Here is a 16,067-nt window from a genome sequence, read left to right as displayed (position 1 = left end):
CATTTAGATTGTACACAGGAACCTGGTACATGTGGGCGCCGAGGTACCTACCCACACTGAAGGAAAGAGAGAGGGAAGGATCTGTTCAGATCCCAGTCTCCTTCTCACCCCTAGGGCCAGGCATAGAGTCCACACCCTCATGGCGTGTGGGGCGCCTGGAGGAGCTGCAGGCATTTAACTAAAAGCCAGCCGGATTCATCTCCAGCCAGAACCAAGTGGATGCTGGGTCGGAAACTGCAGCGTCCGCCGAAGGAAAGGGTGCTCATGTCCACAGCTCACATTTACTAAGAGGGGCACAGACTCAGTTACAGAAATGAGAAGAAAGATGGCCAGGTGAGGTGGCTCACACCTGTAGTACCAGCATTTTGGGAGGCCGAGGAGGGCAAATCACCTGAGGTCAGGAATTCGAGACCAGTCTGAACAACATGGTGAAACCCCCTCTCTACTAAAAATACAAAATTAGCCAGGCTTGGTGGCACATGCCTGTAGTCCTAGCTACTGGGGAGGTTGAGGCAGGAGTATTGCTTGAACCAGGAGGCGGAGGCTGCAGCGACACAAGATTGCGCCACTGCGCTCCAGCCTGGGCAATGGAGTGAGACTCTGTCTCCAAAAAAAAAAAAAAAAAAAAAAAAAGAAAGGCAGAAATGAGAAGAAAGTGACATTGTAACATTTCTTGCACCACATTTGAGTTTTGCGTGTGTGTGTGTGTGTGTGTGTGTGTGTGTGTGTGTGTGTGTGAAAGAGAGAGAGAGCAAGCTTTGGACCTACCCCGTTTACTTTACACAAACTAGCTAATGGGCAGTGAGGCAAAGACTTCCCACTGTTTCTCTGACCCTCCACTGGGCTCCAGGTAACCCAGCTTCAAGCTCTGAGCGTGGCCTCCTCAGTTCTGTCTCCCGTGCAGTGGGCGTCACTCCCTCCTCCTCCTTTCTCCTTCCCAGCAAAGCCATTCACACCTTCTTGTCAGTTTGTCTTCTATAAAAGCTTCCCCCTCCCCCTCCTCCCCTGCCCACTCCTCTTCCTCCTCCTCCTTGTCGTCATCCTCTGGATGAGAAGTGAGGGACTTGGAGAAACAGCAGAGGGGGCTCAGGATCCCACCAGGGTGTCTGTAATCCTCCACGTCATCTTCTCACTCCATCCCTCTCCTGGGGTCTCCCTTTCCCCTTGGGATGAGAAAGGATGGGGTAAGGGCTGATGGGGTTGTGTAAAGACAGGACAAAGATACAAGTGCCAGCCACAGACCGACAGAATGCTGGAAGGACCTTGGAGGAAATGTGTCCTCCATGGTGGAGAGGAGGAGACAGAACCCAGCCAGGACCAGGGCGTCCCCTCTCCCTTAGACAGCAAAGGGCAACGGCAGGAGTAAAACCTCTTCCAAGGTTCTTTCGTCTGGAAAGCAGCTGATGTCAGGGCAAAGAGAGAGAAAGAGCGCGCTGCAGAGACAGATACATCAACACACATGACAGGAGAGAGACGCAGCAATGACACTCTTTATTCGTTCACCCAACAAGTATTGAGTCAGCTCCGGGCACTGTTTTAGGGGCTGCTGTGAGGTTTCTCATCTTTGGTGCTATTGACTTTTGGGGCTGGGTCCTTCCCTTCCGGGCAGCCTTTCCTGGGCACTGTGGGATGCTGAGCCGCGTCCCTGGCCTCCACCCACGAGACGCCAGGAGTCCCTCCCAAGTCCCAAGTAAAGATGTCTCCAGCCGGGCGCGGTGGCTCACACCTGTAATTCCAGCACTTTAAGAGGCTGAGGCAGGAAGATCACGAGGTCAGGAGTTCAAGACTAGCCTGGCCAACATAGTGAAACTCCGTCTCTACTAAAAATACAAAAAATTAGCCAGGCGTGGTGGAGGGCGCCTGTAGTCCCAGCTACTCGGGAGGCTGAGGCAGGAGAATGGCGTGAACCCGGGAGGCGGAGCTTGCAGTGAGCCGAGATCACACTACTGCACTCCGGTCTCGGCGACAGAGCGAGACTCCGTCTCAAAACAAAAACAAAAACAAAAAAACAAAAAACGAACAAACAAAATGTCTCCAGACTTGTTCACATGTCCTAGGGTGAGGCTGGGGCAGCATCGGGGCAGAGTCACTCCTGGTTGAGAGCTTCTGGGCTAGGGACGCAGCCATGAACAAGACACAATTGACACCCCTCATGGGGTCTGCTCTAGCCAGGGCGGTAGGTGGGGGGCGGGGAGATAGACAACTCACAAGTAAACAAATAAACAGGGTCTACCGTGCAAGACAGAAGAAGTGCAACTCAGTGAGGGAGCTGCAGAGGCTTGGAGGGATTGATGAGGGCAGAGGGGACAGGGCCACGGAGACACCAGTGGCAGGTAGAGACAACCAAGGAAGACACAGGTCAAGGCCCAGACACAGACAAGAGGGAGGGAGGGAGCCCTCGAATAGCTGCAAAGCCTGGACGGTGACAGCTGGAAGATAAAGGGGCACAGAAGGAGGGGGAAGGGCAGGGTCTACCAGGGGAAACCGAGGCACAGCAGCATTTCCCACGGTGAGGTGTCTGTTTTGACCTCACAGACCAGCTTTTGAAAGCCCCTGGAGTGGATGACTGTTCCCCCACCTCCATCCTCTTCACTGCCTCTCCCTCCCTTCTTCCTAATCCCCTCCCTTTCCCCCCTCCCTTCTATTGTCTCCTCAGAAGGCATAAAAGCTCAGGGGGCGTGAAAGAGTCTAGGCGCTGGAGCCCAAAGCCAGAGAGAGCTGCAGAGAGCTGCCAGCTGCACCGAGGTGAGAGCCTAGGCCGGGAGGGCAGAGGGCTGGAGGGAGTGAGGGGCTCCTGGGAGAGTGATGGGGGGGTGCGAAGGGATGGGGATAACAGGAGAAACCCCAGCATTGGGGGCAGGGAAAAGTGAGGGGCAGGTAAGGGGACGGAAAGGTTTGAAGATGGAGTGATGGAGGCAGTGGGGCAGAAGGCATGGGTGCTGGGGGACCAAGTCGGTCTGATCCGATGATGGGGGAAGGAGAGGGTTAATTCCCCTGGAATTCTCTCTCTCTCTCTCTCTCTCTCTCTCTCTTTTTTTTTTTTTGAGAGAGTCTCACTCTGTTTATTATAGGCGGTGGCCCATGCCTGTAATCCTAGCACTTTGGGAGGCCAAGGTGGGCAGATCACTTGAGGTCAGGAGTTCGAAACCAGCTTGGCCAATATGGTGAAACCCCATCTTTACTAATAATACAAATATTAGCTGGGCATGGTGGTGAGTGCCTGTAATCCCAGCCTCTCGGGAGGCTGAGGCAGGAGAATCGCTGCAACTCAGGAGGCAGAGGTTGCAGTGAGCCAAGATTGTGCCATTGCACTCCAGCCTGGGCAACAAGAGAGAAATTCCACTAAACAAACAAACAAAAACAAAACAAACAAACAAAAAACAGTAAGGTAGGAGAGATGGCAGGTGAAGGGTTCTACCCAAAAGAAAATCATGGCAGAGCACAGGGCAATTTCTGGAGGTGACGAATAGGTTTTAGTCCCTTGGTTGTGGCCGTGCTATTGTGGTTGCTTGTATGCGTCCAAACTCCTCAAGATGTGTCCATTAAATACGCGCCATTTTTGTATCTCGATGATGCCTCCATAAAGCTAAAAAATAAATTCCTCTGTCCTTATGGGAAATGCACCTGGCCCCTCCTTTGGAAAATGACTGGCCGCTCTCTCCTTGCAGCGTGTTCCGCAGCTGTAGGCACCTGTCGTCCTGCCTTCGATGGCTCCTCCCTCCGTCCCCCTGGTCCTCCTCCTCATCCTCTTGCTGGGCCTGGCAGAGACTCCAGCATCCGCACCTGCCCACCGGGTAATGCCTCCCTAAGTTCCTCGGAAACAACAGTGTCCCCAAATCCCTGCCCTCTGGGAAGAGTTTTTAAAAATGCTTCTGACTTGTGTCAAGGGTCCTGGGGAAGAAGCTCAAGTCCTGAAAATATGAGAAGAAAGTCAGACACCCACCTCATCCTGGCTGTGGGGATAGAACAGAGTATGGGTGAAAAATACAGGGTCAGGGTTCAGGGTGCCCAAAGCTAAAACCTCCTCATGATGAGCATTGCTCAGAGATGCAAAAATAACGCCTTCGGAGGCAGGGACCTTTCATGCCTGTCTTTCAGCCTGTGTGAAAATTAGCTGGAAGGAGGCTTAAAGTAATACCGGGACCCACCCGCGGGGTTTCTGGTTGGGTGAGTCTGGGATAGGAGCTGGTCCTGGGACCGCACCTTGTTGTTGTTGCTGGTTTTTTGTTTGTTTGCTTGTTTGAGACAGAGTCTCAGTCTTGCCTCTGTCGCCCAGGCTGGAGTGCAGTGGCGCGATCTCAGCTCACTGCAACCTCCACCTCCCAGGTTCAAGCAATTCTCCTGCCTCAGCCTCTCGAGTAGCTGGGACTATGGGCGCCTGCCACCATGCCCAGCTAATTTTTGTACTTTTAGAAGAGATGAGCCAGGCGCAGTGGTTCACACCTGTAATCCCAGCACTTTGGGAGGCCAAGGCTGCGGATCACCAGGTCAAGAGATCGAGACCATCCTGGCCAACATGGTGAAACCCCGTCTCTACTAAAAACACAAAAATTAGCCGGGCGTGGTGGCACGTGCCTGTAGTCCCAGCTACTCAGGAGGCTGAGGCAGGAGAATTGCTTGAACCTGGCAGGTGGAGGTTGCAGTGAGCCGAGATCGTGCCATTGAACTCCAGCCTGGGTGACACAGTGAGACTCCATCTCAAAGAAAAAAAAAAAAAAAAAGAAGAAGAAGAAGAGATGGGGTTTCACCATGCTGACTAGGCTGGTCTTGAACTCCTGACCTAGGAGGTTCAACTGATCCACCCACCTTGTCCTCCCAAAACACTGGGATTACAGGTGTCAGCCACGGCACCCAGTCTGGGACAACACTTTGAAAACCTCTGATCGCACACCTCCACAGCGTGGGCTGTAGAGGCTGGGTTGAGTTCGTCTGTGACTTTCTAGCTGTGTGACTTCAGGCACATTGCCTAACCTCTCTGGTCTCTGAGTGGATTTTCTTTGTCCAATTCCAGCACTGTGAGAGTTAACAGTTAACTCGGATGGCAGGCAGCTCTCATTATTTAGCCAAGAGGATTAAATAGTTAAGAGATGTTGGTCCAGGGATACACAGTTTCAGTTAGACAGGGGGAATAAACTAGATCTCTGGTACAGCGTGCTGGCTGTTGTTAATAACAATGTATCGTACACTTGAAAATTGCTAAGAGAGTAGATGGATGTTAGGTGTTCTCACCACAAAAAAGCTAAGCACATGAGGTAATGCAGAAGGTAATTACCTTGATGGAGTCACTCCACAACGTAGCCATATTTCCACACATGTTGTGCACCATGCCTGCATTTAAAATGCAGTTTTTTCTGTCAAAAACAAAAAATAAAAATAAAGAGGCCAGGCCCAGTGGCTCACTCCTGTAATCCCAGTACTTCGAGAGGCCAAGATTAGAGAATTGCTTGTGCTCAGGAGATTGAGACCAGCCTGGGCAACATAGTGAGAACCTCCATCTCTTAAAAAAAAAAAGATTAGCTAGGTATGGTCTTGTGTGACTGTAGTCCCAGCTACTTGGGAGGCTGAGGCATGAGAATTGCTTGAACCCAGGAGGCTGAGGTTGCAATGAGCTGAGATGGTGCCACTGCACTCCAGCCTGGGCGAAAGAGCAAGACCCTATCTCAAACAAAAACAAAAACAAAAAAAGAAAAGAAAGAAAGAAAGAAAAGAAAAGAAATGCTAACAGCAACAGCAACAACGTCTCTGGCTTGGCATTTAGCTGCCCTGAGTTGGGACAGCAGCTTTCCTCCAGGTGCCGGCTTGGTCTTTGGCAAGCTATCTGTTTCTTTGAGCCTCCTTTCATTCTATATAACTAAGGGATAACGGAATCCATCCTATAGGGATGTTCGAGGAGTTTTGACAAGAGCTAATGGATGTGGAGGGTTTTCTCAGCGCTTGGCCTTGTGTGCAACCCTTGATGTGAATTAGCTAATTCTACCCCACAATCCTTTGCAGTTGGTTCTATTTCAGAGTGGAACACTGTGGCTTAAATAGTCAGTGCACATCCTCCTTAAGAGTCTGGAATCTACCGGCCAGGCACGGTGGCTCACACCTGTAATCCCAGCACTTTGGGAGGCCGAGGAGGGCGGATCACCTGAGGTCAGGAGTTTGAGACCAGCCTGGCCAACATGGCGAAACCCCCGTCTCTATTAAAAATACAAAAATTAGCTGGGCCTTGTGGCAGGTGCCTGTAAGCCCAGCTGCTCAGGAGGCTGAGGCAGGAGAATCGCTTGAACCCAGGAGGCGGAGGTTGCAGTGACCCAAGATGGCACCACTGCACTCCAGCCTGGGTGGCAGTGTGAGATGTGAGACTCCATCTCAAAAAAAAAAAAAAAAAAGAGTCTGGGATCCACCTGGGTTTGAGTCCCAGCTGTGCTTCTTAGTGTGTTGCAATTTGTTGCAATTTGCCAAATCTTTCTGGGCCTCAAGAGCCTCTTTTTTTGTTTGTTTGTTTTTGTTTTTGTTTTTTTTTTTGAGACGGAGTTTCGCTCTGTCGCCCGGGCTGGAGTGCAGTGGCGCGATCTCTGCTCACTGCAAGCTCTGCCTCTCAGGTTCACGCCATTCTCTTGCCTCAGCCTCCCGAGTAGCTGGGACTACAGGCGCCTGCCACCACGCCTGGCTATTTTTTTTTTTTTTTTTTTTGTATTTTTAGTAGAGACGGGGTTTTACCATGTAAGCCAGGATGGTCTCGATCTCCTGACCTTGTGATCCGCCAGCCTTGGCCGCGCCCGGCCAAGAGCCTCTTTCTAATGAAGCTAATAACAAGTTTACCTACTAGGGTTGTTGGAGGAAGAGCCTCTTTTTTTTTTTTTTGAGACAGAGTCTTGCTTTGTCACCCAGGCTGGAGTGCAGTGGTGCTATCTCGGCTCACTGCAAGCTCCGCCTCCCGGTTCACGCCATTTGGAAGAGCCTCTTTCTAATGAAGCTGATAACAAGTTTACCTACTAGGGTTGTTGGGAGGATTCGTTAAATAAATATATCAAGAGCTTGAAACTAGAACTGGCTTCATGGGCATGCAACCTGTGCCGTTCCCTGGGGCCCGAGCTTGGTTGAATGTTCTTTTGTCACCAGCTTGAAATTCGGAATCCTTTTTGAACAATGGGCCCCATATTTTCTCTTTGCACTGGGCCCCAAAAATTCTGTAGCCAGTCCTGATTAGAACAGATGCTGGCGTAGGGTAAGCCCACAATAAATGTTAGGTATTATCACTCTCAAAGGGACTTGATGACCTATGACCATATCCTCCACAGGTACAGAATTTACAGTGGTGCTTCTTTAAAGCTTTATTATGGTATAATTAATATGCAAAAAATGCACACATTTAATGTATACATCTTGATGAGTTTGGAGCAATGCATACACCCATGACACCATCACCACAACCAAGGTACTGAATATATCCATCACTGCCTCCAGAAATGCCCGTGTGTTCTTGTGTGTGTGTTGGCGTATGTTTTGGTAAGAACCCTTATCATGAGATCTATTCTTATATTTTTATTTACTTATGTATTGAGGCAGGGTCTTGCTCTGTCACCCAGGCTGGAGGGCAGCGGTGAGGTCATAGCTCGCTGTAGCCTCAAACTCCTGGGCTCCAGTGATCCTCCCACCTACAGGTGCACGCCACCATGTCTGGCTAATTTTTTTATTTTTTGTTTTGTTTTGTTTTGTTTTATTGAGACGGAGTCTCACTCTGTTGCCCAGGCTGGAATACAGTGGTGCAATCCCCGCTCACTGCAACCTCCACCTCCCAGGTTCAAGTGGTTCTTCTGCCTCAGCCTCCCAAGTAGCTGAGATTATGCCCGGCTAATTTTTTTATTTTTAGTAGAGATGAGGTTGGCCAGGCTGGTCTGGAACTCCTGACCTCAGGTGATCCGCTCACCTCAGCCTCCCAAAGTGCTGAGATTACAGGAGAGAGCCAGCACATCTGGCCTCATTTTTGTAGTTTTTGTAGAGGCGAGGTTTCGCCATGTTGCCCAGACTGGCCTTGAACTCCTGTTCTCAAGCCATCCTTCTGCTTCGGCCTCCCCAGATGCTGGGATGACAGGCATGAGCACCACGCCCAGGCTTAACATATCTTTAAAGTGCACAACACCATATTGCTGGCTGTGGGCACGATGTCATGCCGTAGATCTTTAGGACTTCTTTATCCTGCATAACTGAAATTATACCTGTTGAAGAACAATTCCCCATTTGTCCTTCCCCCTAGCCCCTGGTAACCACCTTTCTCCTCTCACAGCAGAACGCTTGAAGCTTTCTTTCCAGGTGAATTGGCTTTGTCTTAGGAAGTCCTCAATTTCCTCATTGGTAGAATGGGGATTAAAATGAACCTGCCCCACAGCCCAGTGGGAAAGTCGTATGACGACCCACGTCACCCCGGACCTGTGGGACGCCTGCCCCCCTTTCTGTCTGCTTGAGTCTTGATTTCTGCATCTCTCTCCAGGGACGAGGAGGCTGGACCCTCAATAGTGCTGGCTACCTTCTGGGTCCCGGTGAGTGAGGCTGTGCTCAGCTCTCCGTCCCTGGCCTGAGTCTGCCTGGTTGCTGCGGGCAGTGAGTCTGTGACTTGTAAAGACCCTCACCCACATTCACTGAGGCCCATGGATTTATTTGCAGATCTGTCTGGAGGGTTAGTCTAAGCAGAGTGATGGGTGTGTGGACTCTGGAGCCAGAGCCTTGGGCCCAAATCCCAGCTCTACCCCTGGCTTGGTTTGCAACCTTGATCTCTCTCTCGCTCTTTCTTTCTTTCTTTCTTTTTCTTGTTTTTTTTTTTTTTTGACAGTCTCGCTCTGTTGCCCAGGCTGGAGTGCAATGGTGCGATCTCGGCTCACTGCAACCTCCGCCTCCCGAGCAATTTAAGCGATTCTCCTCCCTCAGCCTCCTGAGTAGCTGGGATTACAGGTGCCCACCACACCCGGCTAATTTTTGCATTTTTAGTAGAGACGGGGTTTCACCATGTTGGCCAGGCTGGTCTCGAACTCCTGACCTCAGGTGATCCACTTGCTTTTGGCCTCCCAAAAAGCTGGGATTACAGGCGTGAGCCACCATGCCTGGCTGCACCCTTGATCTCCCTCTGCCTCAGTTTCCTCATCTGTGACAGTGGGTGTAATCCTAGAATGTTTTGAGGATTGAGTTATTAATAGAAAATAGCTGGTGTGTAGTAGGTGCTGTATAACGATTAGCTGCTATTCTTTGTCTCTCTTTCTCTCTCTTTTTTTTTTTTGGGACGGAGTTTTGCTGTTGTTGTCTAGGCTGGAGTGCAATGGCGCCAATCTCAGCTCATAGCAACCTCTGCTTCCCGGGTTCAAGCAATTCTCCTGCCTCATCCTCCCAAGTAGCTGGGATTACACGCATGCGCCACAACGCCCCCCCGGCTAATTTTGTATTTTTAGTGGAGACGGGGTTTCTCCATGTTGGTCAGACTGGTCTCGAACTCCCGACCTCAGGTGATCTGCCCGCCTCAGCCTCCCAAACTGCTGGGATTACAGGCGTGAGCCACTGCACCCGGCAACTTTTTTCTCTTTTCCTTCATTTGTCTCTCTCCATTTCCCCAACTGCATCTTCCCTGGGCACTAGGTGTGCCCATGGCCACGTGCTGCATACTGGGCCTCACATCCATAAAACACCGAGATTCCTGCCGTGCTCAAGGTCGGTTTCAGTTTGAGCTTCATTCAGGGAAACCCAGGCTGCAGAGACAGTGTGGCACGAGCAGAAAGAACGTGAGATGTGGACCCAGACCTAGGTGGGTTCAAGCCCCAGTCCATTAGCACAGTGTAATTTTAAGCAGATGACTCCGCTTGCAGCTGCACAATTTCCCCACTGGTAGGTAGGGACGGTCAACACGCACCCCATCCAACAGACTTGGTGCAGGCGCTGCATCCAGTGAGCCAGGCTATTGAATTGATGGATTGTGTGTTTTTTCAGTTCTACTTAACCGACCACCTGGTCTTGCTCTCTCCATCCCTACCCAGTCCTCCACCTTCCCCAAATGGGTGACCAAGACCGGGTGAGGGAGACAGCCCTTCAGATCCTAGACCTGTGGAAGGCCATCGGTGAGTGAGTGGGGAGTTAGACGTCTTCTCCCGCGTCCTCCTCTGCCAGCTCTCTCCTGGCTGTGGAAACTGTAGATTTGAGCTCCAGCCCTCACCCTGCCGCTTACTACTTGGGGAGCCCTGGGCAAGCGATGCATTTCCTTCAAGCTTCTGTGCCATCACCTGGAGCCCCAGCTTGGTTTAATGTCCTTTTGTTACCAACTTGAAATTCTGAATCCTTTTTGAACCATGGGCCCCATATTTTCTCTTTGCATTGGACCCCACAAAATTCCTCCACTTTGAAATGACATAAATGGAATAATCTCATGATTTAGTTGTATGACTCAGTGAGAAAATGCACATTAATTTCCTAGAAGTGTCTGGCATATAGTAGAAATGGAATGGGTTGGCTGGGCACGGTGGCTCACACCTGTCATCCCAGCACTTTGGGAGGCCAAGGCAGATAGATCACCTGAGGTCAGGAGTTCAAGACCAGCCTGGCCAACATGGTGAAACCCCATCTCTACTAAAAATACAAGTATCAGCTGGGTGTGATGGTGGGCGCCTGTAATGCCAGCCACTCCAGAGGCTGAGGCAGGAAAATCACTTGAACCTGGGAGGCGGAGGTTGCAGTGAGCCGAGAGCGCACCACTGCACTCCAGCCTGGGTGACAGAGACTCCATCTCAAAAAAAAAAAAAAAAAAAAAAAAAAAAAAGAAAAGAAAAGAAATGAAATGAGTCATGGCTGTTATAGTCAACATTTATCCTTGCAAGCTCCCCGTCCACCATGTCTTTGCTTATCCCTAGTCCCCTTATCTTGTCTTCTCGCATGACCAAATGATCTTTCAAGGTTCCCCTCTCCTTCCCATTCTACATCTCGAAGGGCAGAATCGTAGAGGTGCATAGGGGTCTGGACAGTTGCACGTTCACAGTGTGAATGCAACATGTGACCTCAGCTAAGCCTCCTCATCCTTGTCCCCTGCCAAACGGGGGAAATTCAGAGAATTTAGGGCATGGCTTCTCAACTCTGGCACAACTGACACTGGGGGCTGGATAATTCTTTGGCGTGGGGGTCAGTCCTGTGCATCATAGGGTGTTTAGCAGCATCCGTGGGTTCTCCTCATTAAACACTAGTCACATTCCCTGTTCCCATTTTTTTTTTTTTTTTTTTTTTTTTTTTTTTTGAGACAGAATCTGGCTCTGTCGCCCAGGCTAGAGTGCAGTGGCGCGATCTCCGCTCACTGCAAGCTCCGCCTCCCGGGTTCACGCTATTCTCCTGCCTCAGCCTCCTGAGTAGCTGGGACTACAGGCGCCCGCCACCACGCCCGGCTAATTTTTTGTATCTTCAGTAGAGACGGGGTTTCACCGTGTTAGCCAGGTTGGTCTCAATCTCCTGACCTTGTAATCTGCCAACCTCGGCCTCCGAAAGTGCTGGGATTACAGGTGTGAGCCACCGCGCCTGGTTTTTTTTGTTGTTGTTGTTGTTTGTTTGTTTGTTTTGAGACGGAGTCTTGCTCTGTCTCCCAGGCTGGAGTGCAGTGGTGCAATCTTGGCTCACTGCAACCTCCGCCTCCCGGGCTCAAGTGTTTCTCCTGCCTCAGCCTCTGGAGTATGTGGGACTACAGGTGCCTGCCACCACACCCGGCTAATTTTTGTATGTTTAGTAGAGACGGGGTTTCACCATGTTCGCCAGGCTGATCTGGAACTCAAGTGACTCACCTGACTCGGCCTCCCAAAGTGGTGGGATTGCAGGTGTGAACCACTGTGCCTGGCCCCTGTTCCCAACTGTGACTATCAAAAATGTCTCCAGACACAGCCAAATTACTGCAGGGCAAAACCACTCCTGGTTGAGAACCACGAAGTGCCATAAGTGTCCAGAAAAATAAGGGAAGTGAAACCACGTTGCATACTATGAAGCCCTAAAGCTTAATGTCATAAAGGCATCATTATTTTTATTCATTTTATTTTATTTTATTTTATTTGAGACAGAGCCTCACTCTGTCACCCAGGCTGGAGTGCAGTGGCGCGATCTCAGTTCACTGCAACCTCCACCTCCCAGGTTCAAGCAATTCTCCTGCCTCAGCCTCCTGAGTAGCTGGGATTACAGGTGGACACCACCATGCCCGGCTCATTTTTTGTATTTTTAGTAGAGATGGGGTTTCACCATATTGGCCAGGCTGGTCTCGAATTCCTGACCTCAGGAGATCTGCCCCCCTCAGTCTCCCAAAGTGCTGGGATGAGCCACCGCGCCCGGCCTTATGTATTTTTTAAACTTTTATTTTAGGTGCGGGGGTACATGTGCAGGTTTGTTATATAGGAAAACTTGTGTCACGGGGGTTTGTTGTACAGATTACTTCATCACCCAGGTACTAAGCCGAGTACCCAGTCGTTATTCTTTCTGCTCCTCTCCCTCCTCCCCCTGCTCCACCCTCGGGAAGGACCCAGTGTCTTTTGCTCCCGTCTTTGTGTCTGTGTGTTCTCGTCGTTTAGCTCCCACTTGTAATTACGAACGTGTGTGTGAATGTCGTATTTTTGTTTCTAGATGGGCTCCCCTACTCCCACCCTCTGCAGCCCTCCAAGAGGAACGTGATGGAGACGTTTGCCAAACCGGAGATTGGAGGTAAAGCCGGGAAACACGGAAGAGAGACACCGACAGGAGAGGGGGAACCAGGAAGTGGCAGGCAGAGCTTAGAGGGTAAAGGAAGAAAGGAAGGAAACTGGAACCAACCAGGGACCTCCTCACCTGTAACCACAGCCACTACCCCGACCACTCAGCCTCGACTGTGAATCCCCATCCTGGCCTCGACTGCTCCCTTCACCTCTATTCCTTCACCGCCAATCCCACCTCATCCTCCAACTCTCATTTCCCAGCCTGCATCTAGCACCTTTGCAATTCAGACCCCACACCCAACCTTGATCTCCCCCAGTATCACCCCCTCAAGCTTAGCCTCAGCTACAACGTTGACGTCAAACCCCTCACTTCGACGTCATGGTTCAATTTCATTTATTTATTTATTTTTTGGGGATGGAGTTTTGCTCTTGTCACCCAGGTTGGAGTGCAATGGTGCGATCTTGGCTGACTGCAACCTCCACCTTCCGGGTTCAAGCAATTCTTCTGCCTCAGCCTCCCAAGTAGCGGGATTACAGGCACGCACCACCATGCCCGGCTAATTTTTGTGTTTTTAGTAGAGACAGGGTTTCACCGTGTTGGCCAGGCTGGTCCTGAACTCCTGACCTCAGGTAATCCACCTGCCTCGGCCTCCCAAAGTGTTGGGATTACAGGCGTGAGCCACCGCGCCTGGCCTCATGGTTCAATTTTAACGTCAACCTCTCTCCTAAATAAGATCTTTATTTCCAGCATTCATTCTATTTTTTTTTTTCTTAAGGAGTCCCTCTCTATTGCCCAGGCTGGCGTGAAGTGGTGTGATCTTGGCTCACTGCAACCTCTGTCTCCCGCGTTCAAGCGATTCTCCTGCCTCAGCCTTCTGAGTAGCTGGGATTACAGGCACCCACCACCACACCCGGCTAATTTTTGTATTTTTAGTAGAGACGGAGTTTTGCCATGTTAGCCAGGCTGGTATCCAACTCCTGATCTCAGGTGATCCACCCACCTTGGCCTCCCAAAGTGCTAGGATTACAGGCATGAGCCACCACGCCAGGGACCGTTGTATTGTTCACTGCCTAGCACAATGCATGACGCATAGTAGGTACTTGATAAATATTTGTTAAATGAATGAATTAAACTATCCAAACACAGCCTTCAGTTGCCACCTTCCCACCCGATCATGAGCTCAGCAGATGCCCAAACCCCAGCTTTTCCCACCTTCCTTTAGTTGGATGTTCGCCCCAACCCCATCTCCTTCTTCAATCCTTTTTTTTTTTTTTTTGAGACGGAGTCTCGCTCTGTCGCCCAGGCTGGAGTGCAGTGGCGCAGTCTCGGCTCACTGCAAGCTCCGCCTCCCGGGTTCTCGCCATTCTCCTGCCTCAGCCTCCCGAGTAGCTGGGACTGTAGGCACCCGCCACAACACCCGGCTAATTTTTTGTATTTTTAGTAGAGACGGGTTTCACCATGTTAGCCAGGATGGTCTCGATCTCCTGACCTCGTGATCCGCCTGCCTCGGCCTCCCAAAGTGCTGGGATTACAGGCGTGAGCCACCGCATCCGGCTCCTTCTTCAATCCTAACCCAATTCTTGGAGACACCATGTCCTTATTTCAACAGCACTAATTCATTTCAAAAGCATGTGCTGGACAATACTGGGTATGATACGCTCCCTGAATTCACTAATTTCCATCCTCACCTCGATTACATTCTGACTCTTGAAAACACCCACCACCACCATGTACCTTCTTAAAATGGGGGCGGAAAGGGAGAATATGTGGGCAGATGAAAGTATAGAGAAGGGGCCGGGCACGGTGGCTCACGCCTGTAATCCCAGCACTTTGGGAGGCCGAGGCTGGCGGATCACAAGGTCAGGAGATCGAGACCATCCTGGCCAACGTGGTGAAACCTCATCTCTACTAAAAATACAAAAATTAGCCGGGCAAGGTGGTGGGCGTCTGTAATCCCAGCTACTTAGGAGGCTGAGGCAGGAGAATGGTGTGAACCCAGGAGGCGGAGCTTGCAGTGAGCCGAGATTGTGCCACTGCACTCCAGCCTGGGCGACAGAGGGAGACTGTGTCTTAAAAAAAAAAAAAAAAAAAAGGGAGGGAGAGAATAGAAGAACTGAAGAGAACTTCCTCCCCAGTTTCATTCCCAACCTCAAGAACCTGGTTTGGGGAGTGATAGTGAGAAAAACCATTCACAGTTTACCCCTTTCTCTCCCACAGATCTCGGCATGCTCAGCACGAAAATTCCCAAGGAGGAAGATGTCCTGAACTCATAGATGTCTCCGAATCCCTATTCCTATCCTTCTTCTCCAGCTCCTTCTGTTTCCTCTGAAACCCTTTCTAGGTACCCTACGCTGAGACTAAGATCCTGAAGTTAAATACCCAGGTCTCATGAAGACATTGTAAAGCATTTGAATTATTCTAAAAAATTTCTGGAGTTTCTTAGGTTTTATTGATTCATCCTTGAAATCAGTAATTCGAGGACTAGTTGGAAGATTCTGGGGTAATCAGGGAATATTCCTGCAACACATTTAAAGGAATTGTGTTCTTTTGGAATCATCCCACGAGCTATTGCATAATACAAATAACCCTCTTAAGTCTGAGAGTCTGTGTCTTGATTTGAAAAGATTCTTCAAAGTGCATACTCACTCTTCCATATTCTTTCAACCCACATGAGTCTCCTCCAGAAATGAGGAGAGGCAGTTTGGAGCAGAATGGAGAGAATAAAATGTTTCTTGTCAAATACTCCATTTTTTCCCTTTTAATTAGTCTGGGAATTTTTTTAGGGGTAGCAGAATCCAGGATGATGGGGTCAGGTGTGGGACTGGGAAATCCAGGATGACAGAATCAGGTGAGGGACTGGGAAAATATAACCTATTGGAGGCAATCCATTTTGGATTATTGTTTTGCTGAAAGTTTTACTTTTGTTTTGGGTTTGAGGAGTCACAGGCAAAAGAAACCACAATGTTACACTGAGGCAGGAGAATCGCTTGAACCCAGGAGGCAGACGTTGCAGCGAGCCGAGATTGTGCCATTGCACTCCAGCTTGGGTGACAAGAATGAAACTCCATCTCAATAATAATAATAATAATAAATAAAGAACATGTCGAGATTAGACCTATTGGCCCCAAGGCAGAGAATGGTAACCCTGTGAGTGTTGCAGTGAGAAGAGAAAGGATAGGAGCCCTGTCCTGGTGCTGTCATTTTCCTGACACTGAGGGACACATGGAGCCCTGCTCCATGGTGGCCTTATATTAATATCAGTACATTGGGGTTCCCATCACATACAAAATGCTTTTTTTTTTTTTTTTTAGATGGAGTCTCGCTCTGTCACCCAGGCTGGAGTGCAGTGGTGTGATCTCGGCTCACTGCAACTTCCGTCTCCCGGGTTC

The 16,067-nt window shown here is 50.0% G+C and overlaps 1 protein-coding gene across 1 annotated transcript; it reads left to right on the top strand.

Annotated features, from left to right (window-relative positions):
* Positions 1-2,664: 2,664 nt before the first annotated feature.
* Positions 2,665-15,255, top strand: GALP (galanin like peptide). Its single transcript, XM_004089227.3, has 6 exons — positions 2,665-2,745; positions 3,669-3,794; positions 8,480-8,528; positions 10,008-10,088; positions 12,610-12,687; positions 14,896-15,255. The coding sequence occupies exons 2-6, from the start codon at positions 3,708-3,710 to the stop codon at positions 14,949-14,951; spliced, it is 351 nt and encodes a 116-aa protein (XP_004089275.1). The 5' UTR covers positions 2,665-2,745; positions 3,669-3,707; the 3' UTR covers positions 14,952-15,255.
* Positions 15,256-16,067: the final 812 nt, after the last annotated feature.

This window comes from Nomascus leucogenys, chromosome 10, assembly GCF_006542625.1.
Source record: "Nomascus leucogenys isolate Asia chromosome 10, Asia_NLE_v1, whole genome shotgun sequence".
In the NCBI taxonomy this organism is placed as follows: domain Eukaryota; kingdom Metazoa; phylum Chordata; class Mammalia; order Primates; family Hylobatidae; genus Nomascus; species Nomascus leucogenys.
The sequence above is the reverse complement of the archived record's forward strand: the minus strand, read 5'-3'. Positions and strand labels throughout refer to the sequence as shown.